The sequence below is a fragment of the Enoplosus armatus genome, chromosome 8 (assembly GCF_043641665.1).
Source record: "Enoplosus armatus isolate fEnoArm2 chromosome 8, fEnoArm2.hap1, whole genome shotgun sequence".
Taxonomy (NCBI): Eukaryota; Metazoa; Chordata; class Actinopteri; order Centrarchiformes; family Enoplosidae; genus Enoplosus; species Enoplosus armatus.
In genome coordinates, this window is record NC_092187.1 from 8,247,511 (window position 1) to 8,264,771 (window position 17,261).

Below are 17,261 nucleotides of genomic sequence, written 5' to 3' on the forward strand. Positions count from 1 at the left end.
ACGAGGAGACACACACACGCAGGAAGACATCAGGGATACACTGTAGGGAGGGAAGTTAAAGAAAGAAAGATTAAATTGGAGAAGGAAGGGAGGTGGTGGTGGGGGGGGGGGGGGTATTGTGGCTTTTAGAAGCTGGTAAAAGTCACAAAATAATGAGTAGGAAGAGAGACAGGCAGAGAAAGCCACAAGACAGACACAGAGAGAGAGTGTAGTGATGTATGATGGATTTATTGGGACTGATAAGAAGATGAGCTGTTGTACATTAGATACTGGAGATCTGTGCCATTGTGTGATATGCATTTTCAATCCAAATGTTTTATTTTATCCGTGTGAAAATGAATGTTTTGCTCATTTGTTTGATGAATAAAGTCACAATATTACACACGAGTTCACCACCGAGCACAAATTAAACATTAACACTTACGCACTGATATCGGTAGACGTGTAGATATGAAATATGTGTCTTCGTGGCACAGTTTATCAGCAGAACATGCCGAACATGATGACTCTCCGTCTCCGTCCACAAGTTCAACTTTTTCCACGCAGCTCTGAGCCCTGAGACGACCTCAGGCTGGAGAGTGAGTGACGAAGAGTGACAAGATACTGTGTGTGGGTTTGTGTATGTGTGATGGGAATAACGTGCTTTTACAAGTGTGTGTGAGTGTGTGTGAGTGTGTGTGTGCTGAGACCTTTAACAGATAGTGTAGGTATTAGGCGGAGATCTAATGTTCACGGAGCCCCTCTTTGTTTTGACAGCAAAGATTGTAGAAGACGGATACTGTCAGGTTACTGGGGCAGAGTTCTCAAAGTTTTGTAAGCCACTTGTATTTAAATACAAATCAAATATGAGAGTGCACTAAGACTATCCGAGGTGCGTCTCAGTGCATTTTGACAGGTTGTTTGATCACTTATCTATGTTACGGACAATATTTTCACAGATCCAGTTTCCTGATATTTCATCCTTAAATAGTGTAATTATCTGATTCTCAAAAGCTCACAAGATTTTTTTGAGCAGCGTACCTTGTTTCATTTAGTTTCATGCTGTTTGCACATTCTCAAACAAACTCTGGCCTGGAAGCAGATTCCTGTTTCTCTTCTCTCTTTCTACCTTGTAAATCCCTCAGAAGTATACACAAATCTCCCTCAAACAACAACAAAAGTGTAAGCACATAAATACCGCAGCTGCACACACACACACAACAGAGGGGAAAGGTGAGCTAACAGCTTCCATCTGTGGCTTGTTATCACTCCAGCAGCTCATCGCCTCACTGTGGAAACCTCACCTCTCACCAACCTCTCCCTCTCTCCTGCTGTCTATCCATCTTCACATCTCTTCCATCCATCCGTTTAACCTCTCCCCACCCTCCATCACGCTCTGTCTCGTCTCTCTATCCATCTTTGACTTCCTCTCTGGTGTTATTTTCCCTCTCTTGAAAGTCACTTCTATATATGTCTTTAGTTTCATCTCTCACGTCTGTCCATCTGTTCTCCTGTCTCTCTAGATATTTCTCTCTTGTCTCTCTCTTTATCCATCTTGTGTCTTAAGACCCTATATATCCACAAAATTCCTCACAGCATCCATAGGGAAACTTCTACATCTGTCTCCAATGTGTCTCGCTTCCCTGAGGGCAGCCAGCCGACGCTGCATTGACAAACAGCAGCCGTGCCAAACCAACGCGACACGCGAAGAGCATCTGGTTTCACTGTACGTGTCAAACCTCAGCTATCGCATCATGCAGTCTCAGCCACTTCAAGTATATGTATGCAATAATCTACTCGGAGATTTGTTTTCATTGTCAGTGTTCCGCTTAGTGAGGCTGAGGTATGTTCTGGTGTCAGTCAAATCTGAGAGTCGGACATGTAGACTATCGAATCCACTGCTGCTGTTGAAAGACCATTTGCTTATTTGCATATTTTTGTTTGATCTGGGAGCTTGCATGGACCTTTCATCACCCAAGGACCAATGAAATGTAATCAAACTTCTGATTCAAGATTAAAAAAAGAAAAGATCTTGTGTGATGAAACGGAGGGCAGCATTACTGCATAAATGCATAAAGGGCAAATGTACAACAAAGTGGTTGAAAATAAGATTTGCACTGACAGGTCTGGAAACAAGAGTTAAAGAGGGTTCAAGAGGAGAAACAGAAGAAAAGCATGTACAAAGAATCGGGCAGAGAATGAAAAAAAATCCACTTCCAAGTCTCGTGCTGACATCTCTAATGTACAAATTGGGCACAGGCAGAGTGTAAGCTATGTTAAACTGCAGACACACATACATCTATGTAGGCACATACACACACAATAGCATCAGTGTTACTGTTGGCACAGTGAGAGAGGGGGACACATCTGAAGCCTATTAGACCCCCTGTGCTACAAAATGCATGCCAGACACACACACACACACACACCATCGTGAATTAATAAGTCCCTGGTTCAGTCACACCTATTCCCATCTCAGCTGACAAAGCTCATTGTCAGTCTCTGTCTCTAAATATTGCTCTTTGACATTTTGTTTTCACGAGCTCTGACACACAAACGCGCACACTCACAAACAAATAAAGACCCATTAGACCCATTACACCGCTGACAGACTTCCCAGGGTATCATTAGATCTCGGCTGTATATTGTTGCAGCGTGCCAAGTATTTCTGGAATCTGCCGCATGCACAAAAGCTTCTCCTCCTCTCACCACCCCCGTTCCACCTCCTCCTCATCCTCCTCATCCTCCTCTCCCAGGTCTCTCATTCCCTCTTATCCTCTTCATTTTGCTTCCTCATATGGTTCTTTGTGGATCTCTTTCTGACCTAAATTGTTTTTCAATTTTCCATCCATGTAAAGAGTTATTTTTACTGCACTGTTGCAATCATTGTTATCAAGGTCAATGTGACAATTTATCTTTAGGTAGAATTTAAGTCACATCATTCATATCAGAATAGTGAGTGTGTTGATACATGCAGAAAGTTAAAATACTAATCACTAATGGTGTATTAACACTACATACTGTAATTTCTTTTTGTCCAATTTCACAACGTCAGGGTATGTTTTTAGCCAGGCCAGCGGCGCTGCAATGCCGGTTGGTCAGTCTTTCGGTCGATCCACCACTCTCTGTCTCTGTCTTTGTCTCTGTCTCTTGTGTAAAAGACAAAACAGCGGCAGATGAAGGAAGGCATAGCTGCAGCCTCTCAGAGGGATGGTGACAGAATGGCAAAGTTCAAACAAACTATATTATGAATTGACGAATGTTTCTGATGTCATGTACATTACAAATATGTTGCAAGTGCATCTTTTGTGGGGGGGTTCTTGTCACGTTTATGTATTCAGGTCTCTATTTTCAAAACCGCTTGAGCTCAAAGAACAGTGTTGATATTATTAGTCATGTTTTGCATGTCAGTGTAGTTGCACATGGGCCTCTATTACTACTGCTATCATTATTATAGAGTAGCACAGTTTGTATTTAGAGCACACTGTCACTCACATGATCTCTTTCACATTTCATCAATATTTTAGAAAGTATACATTCACAGCTATTAGACTTCCAGATATCTGTGCTTTCATTGTTCAAACTGACAGGGATTCGTCCTGGCAGAGATACCACAGGTCAGATAGCTCATGACAGAGTAAATCCCGGGATTTCCTGCCAACCTGTTACTGCTCCTCACTGGAGATGTAATTTTACCCGCACAGCTCACATTTTTCACACGCTTGGTCCTGTGATAAAACCATGAGAAGTGAGATGAGAGCCAAAGAGGGAACACACACAAACACTAGTGACCTCATAGTCTGATTTCGAGTTCTTTCTTGTTTTTCTGTTTCTATATTCTTTCTCTCTCTCTCTCTCTCTCTCTCTCTCTCTTACACACACACACACACACACACACACACTGACATATTCAAGGCTTCTTCTCTCTCGGCCGCCTCAGGATGCCTATCGGAGTTCCTGTTACCCGATCTTCCCTGCTGGGCCAATCAAAATACGGAGCCGGGTGTTACCTCATCACCCTCGATTCTCATCAACCCTCACCCTCCTCTGCCTCCCCTTCCTCCCTCATTTCATCATCTCTCCCTCCCCTCTTTCTCTCCTTATGTTCCTCCCTCCCTGACGGCCAGTTGCTTTCTTTCTATCTGTCTTTCTCTTTCGTCCACTTTCATCTTTTTTTCCTCCCATTTTTAATCCACTCTAACTCCATTAATCACCCGAACCACACACCTCTCTCTCGTTTTATCTCTCTCATCCAAAGTGATCCATGACAAACCCCACTTGTCTTAACCAAAGCTTGCCTTCGTCCTTCTTGTCATCCCAGAGTCTTTCCTTTCTTAATCTCACCCTTCCTCCCTTTGCCTCAGAAATATATCACCCTCCCTCCTCACTTCTTCCTCATCCGTACTCCATTTCACTTTAGCAGTCTTACACATACTACAGTACATTTTTCTCTGAAGACATACCAGTGCTATTTATCTCCTCATTCTCTCCTTAAATGTCAGTATATTATTATTTTACTCTCATCCCTCTATCCTTCACTCCCTCGATGCCTCAAAACGAAGAATTTGTTTTACTATAAAATCACGTCGGTCAATTTGCCGATAACAGCAAATCCATTGTCGGGTGGTTATTTCGTGAATCATTTCAATGTTAAACATGTGTCAGTTTTAAACCAAGAACTGCAATAATGAAGATTCTCTATCTTCTCACTTTTTTCTAAATGAAAAAAAATAAACGTTGACGCACCCAAGTATGCACACATGCACACACTGAACAGAGCTTTTCCTGTGATATCAGTTGCTTATGTGTATTTGTGTCTAATAGATACATCAGTCCACAGTAGAGTCCCTTGTACTCGGCTCTTCTTGTCAGCAGCTCCAGTGGAACTAATTGATTGCTGCAAGAGTTTGTTTTGGTGGCAGCACCTCAGTGTGCGTGACGTGTAATGTCTCCCATCCTGCATTCAAGAGGGTTCCCATCACCTCTGGCCTGTTTCTCTTTCACTTTGCATTGATTCTGAGCCAAAGTGCCAAATGGTAGGACACTGAATTGACACGAGAAGACAAGAACCCTCTCTGCACGGGTTTGTGTGTGTGTGTGTGTGTGTGTGTGTGTGTGTGTATACAGTAGGTGCAGGTCCTGGTTCTGTTTTGCTTTCGTTGTGTGCTTGCTGCTCTCTGCAGGAAGATCCAGCTGTACTATATGTAAAGCCTAGTAATCCTTTAATGTCTCCAGTGAAAAAATGCACAAGCAGAGCTGAGGATGGTTTTCTATCACATAGAGAGAGAGTGGTGGAGTGATGTTTCTTTCTCAAGTTGGAACAATAAGACTAACTATAAAACACTGGCAAGGCATCTGTCATTTGAACACCAAGACCCTCTTTTGTGCTCTTGGCTGATGGTGACGTACAGGAGGAGGCCAAGTACAACATTAGTCCAAGTGACCACAAAGTTTTCACAAGTTGTTATTATGAGACTGTGATTTGTTGAAAGCATTAAAAGCTTTGGGTGGACATGTACAGCAAACTGCCATGTAAGATATATCAACTCCCATTTTAATACTATTTAATACTACATTTGCCCAGATTTTCAATATCGGTGCTGTCACTGTTTTTCAAAACTGGGTCTTGTTTCACAAAAGCTTGCACACTCATGCATGTGTCGCAAGTATGGTGTTTGTTCTGATGAGTGAAATGTACATGCTGCAAATTTGGTGAAATGGGCAGCAGCCTCTTATTACTTTGGCTTTGGGGTTTAATTTTGGAGAAATTGCAATGGCAATCTGCCAACCTGAAAGATCTATATTGAACATATTTGCTAAACAGTGTTTAATGTCAGTGTTCAGCGCCAGTGTAGTAAATAGTGTTGTGTTTATGTGGAGCAACAAAGTGTGTAGTGGTGGATGGGCATGTTGTATGGGCTTTTGCTATTCAACATTTGCGGTGCAAATTGCATCACAGCTCACGAGTGGTTAGAAGGGATTTTTTGACCCATGCTAGCGGCCTGACTCTAGCTGTAGCAATGTCAGTCTGTCAGTCTGTCGGCTGGTTCAACACGTTGGTCCAGACTGAAATATCTTGCCAACTACTGAATGGATTTCTAATTTTGAACATACATTTTTGGTCCAGAATAACTTTCGTGGTCCCCTGACTTATCCTGTAGAGCCATCATCAGTTAAAAAATGAAGTTGTTTTTAGTGGTAATTAGCATATGTTAGCCTGCTAGCATGCTAAACTTTGATGGAAAATATGGTAAACATTATACCTGTTAAACAACAAAATGTTTGCATTGTCATTGTGAGCATGTTAGCTGTACTAGCATGGCTGTAGACTCTTAATCTTGTTTCTTATTTAATCATAACTATGATCTTTCCCTTACCTTGATCAACTGGTTTTAATGGCTTTTTGGCAGGCAGATGGCCTTGGACGTTTACATCGTCATTGGGAAGCCCTCTGCACCCAATGCAATTAGGTTTTTGCACAAATCACTCAACAGAAACAGCCAACTACTACTTTATTGAAAGTGTAAAGTCAAAATTAGATGATGGTGGTTAAATAACTGCAGCATCTGGTTTTAAAGAAGGCTTTCAATACTGTGAACCACAAGCTGATGCCATTAAATGGATGACCTCATCTAACAAACAGGAATTAAAGTGAACATATTGGCCTTACTCAATCAACATACCATAACTGTAACATTGGTGTTCCCCAAGGATCAATACTGGGCCCTGTTATGTTCAGCTCATATATTAATGACATGCCTTTAGTCTGTCCATCTGCCAACATACAAATGTATGCTGATGACACAGTTCTTTATGTACATGCTAAAAACAAACAACAAGCTGTAAGAAAACTAACTGCATTAATAAATGTTCACTGGGACTATCTAATTTTTCAACAAACAAAAATATACCTTCAGAGTAATTTCAAAGATGCTGTAATCATATCAAAATGTTTGATAGTATTTGGAGCTGAAACACAAAGGAAACAACAGGAACAGAACAAAAAAAAAACAGTAGAGAGCAGACCAGTACAGAACAGCATAGATAACAATAGATCAGGTCGGTACCAGAGCTGGGGGTGGGTCAGACCCCTCGAGGACAGCAGGGAGGGAGGGGAGCTGCTATGTGTGTTCAGTCTTCAGGGTGCGGCAGAGTTTAGAAAGTTTAGATAAATAGTTTTTCAGGACTTGAACCCCCCTTGGCGAACGTCAACTGCTGTGATTTGTAACGCTCATGTTAAAACAACGGCCATCGCTGTGGACACTGGGGTTGGTTTTGGCTGGCCTCTTACCACATATGCACACACACACACACACACACACACATCTATTCTTTAACTTGGACATGCTAGTCAAACAAGAGTGAATAGACATAAAGACTTCACAAAAGAATGAGATACAGGATACTCCCGCTACGTGCACGAGACACACACACACACACACACCTATCCCATAACTCCTGTGTGTAAGTGGAGTACTTAGTAATCTACATGACAGATGGTCAAAGACACATTGTTGGGACTTGAACCCTCAACCATTGCATCTCAAAGGGACCAGTGTCTTTCAGCCTTCAGGTTAGCGTCTCTCTTCCTTTTATCCATCTATCTGTCATTCTTCCATCGCCCTTATCTTTCTCTTCACTCTTTCAAGCTCCTGTCTTTTCATTTCCTTTTCATTTTCTTTGACCCTCTTTGTCTTTTTTTCATCCATTTATCTCTCTCCATCATGGTTCCATGACCTCTTTTTATCTGGCCTACTCTGGTATTTCCATCTAATGTTCGTTTTTTTCACTCTCTTCCTCTCTTTCTTTTACATTCTCTCTTTCACAGAACCATCATTTGTTTTCTCTCCTCATTCACAGATCTTTCATTCATTACTTCCCACTCTTTACCCTCTGTCCTCTCCCCACTCTGTTCCTTGAAATTCATTGATGTTTCCTCTCTTTCATGGACATTCCCCTTTTCAATTCATCTTTCAGCCCGTTGACTCATGCCAGCATTAGGGGCACATGTTTTAATTCACAGTGCAGTCCTGGTTCAGGCAGCTGAGCCTTGTAGAGGCCCTGTGGGCATCGACCTTTAAGGGGTATCAATGCAGTGTTTATCTTGACATGTTTTGCAGCAAAGCTAAGCCATTTAAATCCAGCAGGGGTTTATCAGTCTATTCTTGAATTTTAAGGGACGTGATGGGGTGTTAGATTTATCTCCCAGGGGTATTTAGCAGGTGTTAATCCAGAGGAAGTTCAGCCATACAATTTACACTCTGTACAATTGAGTTTAGCTATATCTTAAAGATGTACTAGGACTACGTAACACTAAGCAACTTTTATTAGGTGCTAGTGACGGCTGAACATCTTATGGTATAGCTGGCCTTATTATATATTTCTTACTGCCAACCAATTTCCTGGAAAGACCAAAACCAACAATGTCCTTGTCTCAATACTTTCCGACTTGCCTACCTTCTCTGTGGCACTCAACCCCCTTTTTAAAAAAAATAATTGATTCATTTCTTAAAACAGCACTGTCGTTTTTAGCAAACATCCAGGAGTAGATAGTCCATTTGTTGGGGACTATTTTCAGCCATAGATTAACACACATTTGGAACTCTACACAACCTAAACCCATGCTTTATATAATCGAGAATACAAGATTGAATGTGCTGATATGTGAAATATTGAATGATGCGTTCTTTCCTCTGACTCAACTGTTTTTTTTATATCAGGAATCCTTGAGGTGTATTATCACAGTGTGAGATGTATCTCCCTGATGATAATAATAATCAAATTCTGTTGATCGAGATAAAAACACTTGACCTACCATCCTTTTCCAAGTTCATTTCAAATTTGCTCTGCCAAGAAATGAGCCTCAACCTCACCTATAATGCAGTTTCCTTCATAAACAGGAGCAACAACAGGAACAGTCAGCAGTGGGGTTATTCTTTATTGGCATGACAAGTTGTGTTTCAATCACAGCCAACAGAAACAATCAAGGACAGATATTTTCATCCACAGAGTTTATAAAAGATTTCATCCGCAAAGGTTTTCTTATCTTGGACCTCCTCGTGGCTTTCTGATGCGTGAATTCTCTTTTTGGGTCTCTTTCTTCCGTTCTTTTTTCTTACTTTGTTTATTTTTTTCTTTCACTCACTGTAATTTTTATTTTCCCTCAAACATCCCAGGCAGCCTTTCTTTTCCCACCACAGCTTCCTCTCCATCTGTGCTCTCTGATCTGGCCCTGTGTTCATCTCAGTCCTTCCTCCAGCTCCCCATCTCTCACACATTGTCAACTCTCTCGCTCTCACTCGCAGTCTCTAATCCCTCCATCTGTGTGTTGTCCGTGATCTAGCCAGGCCACAATCTTGTCACATGAGAGCTGCACAAGTGACACCTTGCGATGCACAGATGACTAAATCAGAAGTGATTGCTCTCTCTCTCTCTCTCTTTGTCACAGTCACACACTCACGCACAGTTCAATTCAAACACACACACACACACTGAACAATGGCCCAGTACACAGATGTTTACATCAGAAGCAACACATCTCTTTTCACGCTGTCACACACATGCATATTTTGCACCTCATACACACCTACACAGTAACACCTACACAGACACACATAAATGCTTTACAGATAAAAAAATAAATAAACGCCTACACTCAGCACACACAGATATCTATATCCAACATCCAACATCCTCTCTCACATACATACACTCGTTCCTCACCCCTCACATCATGGCCGCGGTGTCAGAAACATGTAGTGTGTTTCTTCTGTCAGCAGGTCGACATACCAGACAGAAAACCTCTCTATAGTGTCTCTGTAGCCTCCAAACCAAACATGGGGGATTTTCATGGAGCGGACAAAGCTCTTTTGTGTCGCTTTCATTACAGTATGTAGGCTATAATATATAAAAAGTGAAAAACATACTTTCTGTATGTATCTTACAATAATGATAGATAATCAAATACCGATAAAAATGTAATTTCAAAGAAAGAAATCATCTGGATTCCTTATAGTCCAATCACTGAATTAAGTAAACAAACTACTAATAACTGCATGGGTTAGGATTATGGATGGATGGATATATGAGTGAATGACTATCTGATTGAAATTTAATTACATATGGCTTTTTGTTGGCAAGTGGCCACAATATTAGCGGGTTAATACCCTCCAAATTTATATGTTCCATGATAGTAATGCAACATAACCGTTCTTAGCCCCCATGTCACTCATTAATCATGGGACATGCAACTTGTGTTATCCCTTACATAATACACACCACCATGATATATACTAATTAAAAGACATATTAAATATATGAAATATTATTAAATATTAAATGCAATTGTTCCAGTCGAAACGTTTGGGACACAAACTTGCACACAAAACTTCTCAGTAACAAGATGTCCTTCCATCTTCTCTTGAAAGCTTAAAGATCTTATCAAACTCTTCATAACTAAAGTGCATGTTACAGCTGAAATCAATAAAGGATTACAACTTTCACCTGCACCTGCTTTTATTAAACAATTTGGACTATTGTTCATGTACTGTAAACTTCAAATATTGGCTATCGAGCCTGCTGGCTAAAGACCCCCTTGGCTATATGCTAAAAACTTACAAAAAACATTTGACATTTAAACACATGCCAACCATTACTAAAACAATAAAACATCTAAAACCCTGTCTTCTTTCCAATATTTTTTAGAGCTGAAGCTTATGTACATCCTAGTAAAAAAAACATGTGTCTGACAAGCCAGTCGGCTAAACCTTCAACCTCTCTCCTTTGTTTCCTCTTTTTCTCTCCTTTGCTGGGTTTCAGACTGGTCCAGAGGCCTGGGAGCACTTAAACTGAACTCTGAAACTGAAGATTGCAATGAACGAGCTATTACATGGAGCAGGGAGGGAGTGATGGATGCAAAATGGAAATAAAGATGAAAAAGAATAGAGAAAGAAAGGAAAACAGCTAACAGATGAAAGGATGGGAGACGCCCTACATTCCAGCAGCTCCGTAGTCTCCAACTGACTCCCGGTGACAGATTACCCCGCTCCGCCTCTGAACAACTAATACCCGTCTGTATGTATGCATCTGGGCAGCGCCGACTGAGAAAACAAACTCATTAATTCACAGGCTGTAAGTGAAAACAAACAGAACCCTTCGCTCTCAGAACTAATGCAATCTGATCAAAATAGGACACTGATGTGTGCATTGGTGTTTTCAAGTGGCCCCCTGCCTTTGGGTGAGACAAAGTGAATATTGTATTAGACAGAGTGTGTGTGTCTAAAGTCAGTGTGTGTTGCACACAAACAGTCACAGGAAATTCAAATGAATAAATGAAGCAGGCAGATTGAAGGGAGAGGAAGACAAATGAAAGACATACAGAGACAGAAAGACAAAGGCCGAGAGAGATGCATGATGGGAGGTTGGTATAGATGCTTGGCAGAGGGCTGGGAGTCCGGCCAACCGCACACACACATCACATACCTCGACGCCTCAATGTCAACTCGTGAGACACACACACACATTCTCACACTTTTGTTGTACTGATTTGGTTATTTGCAGGTCAAAAGCAGTCTAGCCATATAAGTTAAAACGGGGCCAAAGTTGGCTAAAGGTATTTTTTTATAGGTCTAGGTTACATAACAGTTGTAGTGTATGTGTATGTCACAGAGTGTATGACAACGTGTATTTCGGATCATCAAAATTTAAATTCTCTTGAAAGTAATGGGTACATGTAAAATAAATGTCTAAAAAAGATTCACTCTTCAACAAAATTTAGCCCAGTTTTACCCAAGATGTATTTCTACCTGTAAATTACTAAATCATTGTGGACAATGTCTGAAGTAAACATCGAGAGAGAAGAGGAGAGAAGTACTTTAATAGTTCAGAGGTAAAAATGGCCTTCTTCCTGCTCGAACTTCCACCCACTAATTGATTGAAATGAGATAATGACAGCTTTTCCTGTCGTTAAATGACCTCTACATCCTCATACAAACACCCTCTGGGCTTCTCCGGGTTATAACGAGAGAGAGAGAGAGAGAGAGGGGGGGTGATAGAGGAAGAGACACACAAACAGAGGGGGAAAAAAGAACACTGTGAGTGGAGAGAGAAATTAAACAAAAGTCAAACATGGAAAAGAGAGACTTGAGTCAAGGGGGAAATTATGTAAAGCACGGCAAACTGTGGGGTGAAATGTGAGGTCATCTAGACAGGAAGTAAGAAGCTGGTTGGTCATTGATGAGAATCTTATAGGCAGAGTTTCTTCCCACACTCCTCATAATGCGCGCAAAATGAGAGTGGAGTGTTTTTCGATGGCAAGTAATGAGGAAAAACCTGTTTAATATGGTGCTGTTTATTGCTAGACCAAAGTGATACTTTGAAATTGGTGCTCTACATGAGTAAAACTGTGACTCACAATCTTGGGCAAAGCTTTTTCCACTGCTAGTGTTTGCCCAGGGCATGGCTCTGTTTGTTCAATAACAGAGGTCCCCTCCACTCTGCATCCAGTCCTCAATTGTGTTGCAGGATTTCCTAAATATTATCTCTTAAATACCCAAAAATATAATTCCATAAACTAAATGGTATGGCCAGATTCCTACATCTAAAACCACTGCAAGATTATTAAAACCTCTCAAAGTCCACTGAATTTACTGGAATAAAGTGGAGCAATTATGCATCATCATCACATTACATCCAACAACACAAAGGTGCTACAATAAATGTTACAAACATACTAATAATTTCCAGCAGCATAAATATGCTCAGCACATTTCATGGCAATCTACTCATTATGAGATATCTTTTGTGCAAAGTTTATATTTTGGCCTTCAGGGGGTGGAACAAGAGGAAAGCTGTCAAAAAAGTAAATGGTTCATTCTCGGGGGAACATGAACGTGCTTGATGGTGATTTGTCCATTAGATTTTAATATTTTATGTGTCACTAGAGGAGAGGTCAGGCGTCACCTAAAGCATTAGGGTTCATCTCTACATGACCATGAATATGACTAGTAGATGTCGTGCTGTTAACACGTCAAAAACAAATATTAAGAAAGTGTAAAGGAGTCGTCTAGTTTCTATTGTCTCAATATGTATTCAAAAAACCCATTTCAGTTGTTCTCTCTCACTTCTTTATCAGTATCCGTCTCTCTCTCTCTCTCTCTCTCCCCCTGAGCAGTACTTCCAGTCCAGCCAACAGGAAGACCAGTAAACTCAGATGGTGACTTTTCTCCTGAAAACATGGAGTTGAACGGGAGGAAATCCTGTGTGATATCTATCGCTGATGATGATTGCAGACCCACTACGGCCCGAGTGAAACAAAACAATGAGCACGGTTTGGCAACAACACAGTCAACAGCACTTAAACACACACACACACACACACAGGGTCCTTCAGTAACCCAGAGTGAGTCATGGCCAACAACGGGGGATTAGATAAGAGAGGGGGGAGAGGAGGAGAGAGGGCACGGTGTGTTAACTGGCCAAAAAGATACTGTATATGGCAATGTTTCGGCTTTGGTAGGATATTAAAACTGTTTTAACATTCAGCATGTGAGCAGCAAAAAGCCTTTAATCAAGCTTGTAACCAATGAAATCAGTCCAATCAGGATGTTACAGCAGGAACTACTTTCTGAGTGTTTAAAAGGTGAAAGGTCATTATCAAGGTTTGGACAGTATGAAGTTTGTGTAACAGAGTAAATCCACCTCAATGCAATATTATCTTTATGGTACTTTATAATGACCTGTGCTGCTGTTAGTCTTATAGACCCAATGACATAATGCTAATAACCACACCGCAATAAGTGATAATTATCTAACATCCTTCTGAGGTATTTAGTTGCGGTTGCCGTTCCTAATAAATTTTTAAAATGAGACACCCCGGTGTGTCCCACCGCAGAACAGTGAACCTCAGCCAAAATCTCCTCTGGCTGGACACCTGGAAACCAACAAATGAAACTATAAGTGCCTCCTAAAACTTCTAAACCCCCAAAACAGTAGCCAAAACATCGACCCGGATTTGACGCTTCCAGCTCCGGCCACCGCCAAGAGAATAAGTGGTTTCAGATCTAAAGTACTAAATATAAAAAATATATACATATGCCTTTATTTCAAATATTCACAAAAGAAACGCAGATATCGGTTGTTAATAAGAGATGGAGAAAAGACTTTGCACGAGACGGTCAGGATCACCAATCAATGCCACCTGCGCACAGAAAAAGGTGACAGAGTTCTTCATCTGCGTGAAGACAGACAGACAGACAGATAGACAGACAGACAGACAGACAGATAGATAGATAGATAGATAGATAGATAGATAGATAGATAGATAGATTACCTTTGTATGACAGTCTCAGCCGCGGTACATTTAACTTGGTCGCTGACACGGTGGCGGCAAGAAGCGCAACAAGAATCATTTTGAAGAAAGGTGTAAATCCCTTCATCATGCTGACGAGATGTCTTGCGGCTTTTAACTGATAATTTAAACAATGTGTCAAACAGAATATTCCAGGAGAATTTAGGGGGGGGGAGAAACTGCTGGATCCCTCTTCTCACGATGCCAACATTTGCGCCTTCAGGTTGCTCCCTCCGCGCGTAAAAGGGGGTCTGTGACCGAGCGGCTGGGAGTCCTCTCCGCGGAGTGACTGGCGCTCTGGCCGGGCCGATGAGGTGGTTCACTTACTCCGCTCTAAAGCCTGACGCTCCCTCAGTTCGCTCCCGACAGCTGCCCAACAGAAGTCTGTTTCAGCCAGAGAGAGAGAGAGAGAGAGAGAGAGACACCACGCCTTTACAGCAGAGCGAGAGAGAGAGAGAGCGAGAGAGAGAGAGAGAGAGAGCAGTAGCGCTCCAAGTGCGCCTCCTTTACGCACAACAGACTCGCAAGGTTCAAGGTGAACTCAAGACTGTCGAGTCCTCTCTCAAACGGAAATAGTGTTTCAGATTCCTGAATGTGGCTAAATGCTCTGTTCATCTAAGTTACATACAAATATGTTGTATGTAAGTTGTAGATCTATAAGAGCTGAGGAAGACCTGCCACCAGCTGACTCTATCGCAGTAATAAAGACATCAAGAAGTCCTGACTTACGGGCTATAACTGAGTGAAACATGAACATGCATCCCCATCTCCACATTTCTCTGTGCTGTGAACCCTGTGCATACTTGGCCTTTTTTAACCCCATCGGCGCCAATGGGACGTGTTCAGTAGTTTAATTAAGTAGTGTGGTATATTCTCAACACCCCCTCCCAGAGTGCATCTATTCACGATGCCTTACACGTGAACGCAGGGGTCATGGCAGGGCGAGGGGGTGCCATTCAAGGTGTCAGTGTTACTGCAACCCCCGAGTCTTTTGGGGACACTTGTTTGTACCAGGAAAGAGACTTCCACATTATGCGTCATATAGACTGAGAAGAGAAAGTGTGGACAGAGAGGAGTGCTGAAGTGTTAGGAGGAATGCCGGGTGCTTGAGATGACAGCGTGTCTCGTGGCTGCGCTGATGACTTGTTTGTGCCAGCAAAGGGGCTCCCATGTGCACTTCAATTTCTGGTTTTATCGAGGAACTCGTCATGTCCTGGCAGATCAGTGGAGTGACACAAAGAGTCAATTGTGTTCTCCCAACAATATTGGTTTGATTCCTCGTAGCCTTTGTCACTTCATTGCAAGGTCCACAGTTAGTGGGTATCCTTGCATGAATATCTTGTAATAGGTTTTGATTGTGATGAAATTGATCTTTAGTACATAATTAGTATCTGGGAGACTCCAACCCTAGTAAACAAGGCATACCTTTCAAATATCAGATGTCTTATTTATGCATATATACTAAGAGTGCGTATTTTGGCTATATTTTTGATAAGGCATATGCCAACAAAACCTCAAATATGCAATTGGAAATGCATGTTTCCTCTCGAGTATAACAGAGATATCTAATTATTCCTTGGCTGAAATGTTTTTGTACAGTGGTTTGTTCAGTTTTCTTATCAGCCTCCACTATATAGTAGAATATAAAAAAAAAATATTGATAAGTGCCTTAAGTGCATCATTAATATATCACTGGGAAAATAATCAAAATACCTTTGTGTAATTACTGTAGACAAATGAGACCACAGCGCTGACAACGGGTAGCCTCCGTCTCATTCCAGTGGTATTGTGCTTCTTCAAATTAAGATCATGTTGCGAGTAAACACTGATGCTTACTGATGAAATAAAGATGTTTCAGCTTGTCCTTGTCTCCATGCACATGTTTTTTGTATCTTTTGGAGGACAAACATGTTTGAAAGGATTTTTCCATCTGCCATTCTCTGGTGTCATTATGTGCCATTTCCAGAAAACTCTGAAATATTATCTGTGTTTGCTCTTGTTTTGTGCCATAAAGCACTATAGCAGATTTTTCTTACAATCAGATTCAGTGGCACGCACAGGCTGCTAGTGATGGTTTGTGGTTTTTCTTGTAGTTTGTCACCATTAATGTGGCATTCATTTAATACCACACACAATGTTTTAAGTTATTAAAAGATGGGATGTTTATGAATCCAGATTGCTTTTGATAATTATTATATTGCTTGATTTATTCAAATCAAAGAACTGATTATCAAATGTTTGATATTGCAAAACAAATGTTATCTGTGTTGCATTTATTCTGTTTACATGTTGATTATAAATGCATAAACCAAACCAAATGTGGCTTTTTGCTTGCTCCGTTATAAAAAGCACAAATGTTGTAACAGTAAAATCATAATTGGTTGTTTTTTTTCTCAGTGTTGTTTGCGACAACAAGAATGCATTGCAAATTAAAGGCAGAATGAGTCGTATTTGTCGGTTGTGGTTTGTAAACACAACATTCAAAGTTGGCCACCCACACCCGTATTGGCTGGGGGCTACACACCACTGCCCAAAGGTTAACGCCCAGAAACGTCCCAAGCACAGCAAAATAAGAAAAAGACAGACATCGCCACACACTTCTGGAGAGGAATTTTGGGAAAATCCTATTCATTCTGCGTTTTTAAGTGTGCAATTACAGTGTATACAAATAACGACTTTCCAAACACAAAGAGAATTAAGGTTTTTTATTAAAAGCAAACAACACACCTAATGATTTCACAAACTAGAGACAAGCTTTGACTGAAGTTGTGTTTTTGTTGGAGTGAAGTGCTCTCGGCTCTCAGTGGCTCATCATTGGACAACACGTCCAAATGCAGACTCTCTTTGAAGGACAAACAGACGTGGGGAGGCAGTGTGAGTGTTCAAGACACCAGCCATCTTACCATCCTTGTGATCGAGTGTTCCCTGTATTGTA

The 17,261-nt window shown here is 41.2% G+C and overlaps 1 protein-coding gene across 1 annotated transcript in view; it reads right to left on the bottom strand.

Moving 5' to 3' along the window:
• The window catches only part of sema3bl (sema domain, immunoglobulin domain (Ig), short basic domain, secreted, (semaphorin) 3bl), a 59,802-nt gene extending 45,388 nt beyond the window's left edge, over positions 1–14,414 (bottom strand). Inside the window, exon 1 of the mRNA XM_070910784.1 lies at positions 14,309–14,414. Within this exon, the coding sequence (XP_070766885.1) occupies positions 14,309–14,414 (106 nt within the window). The remainder of the gene's footprint in view (positions 1–14,308) is intronic.
• Positions 14,415–17,261: the final 2,847 nt, after the last annotated feature.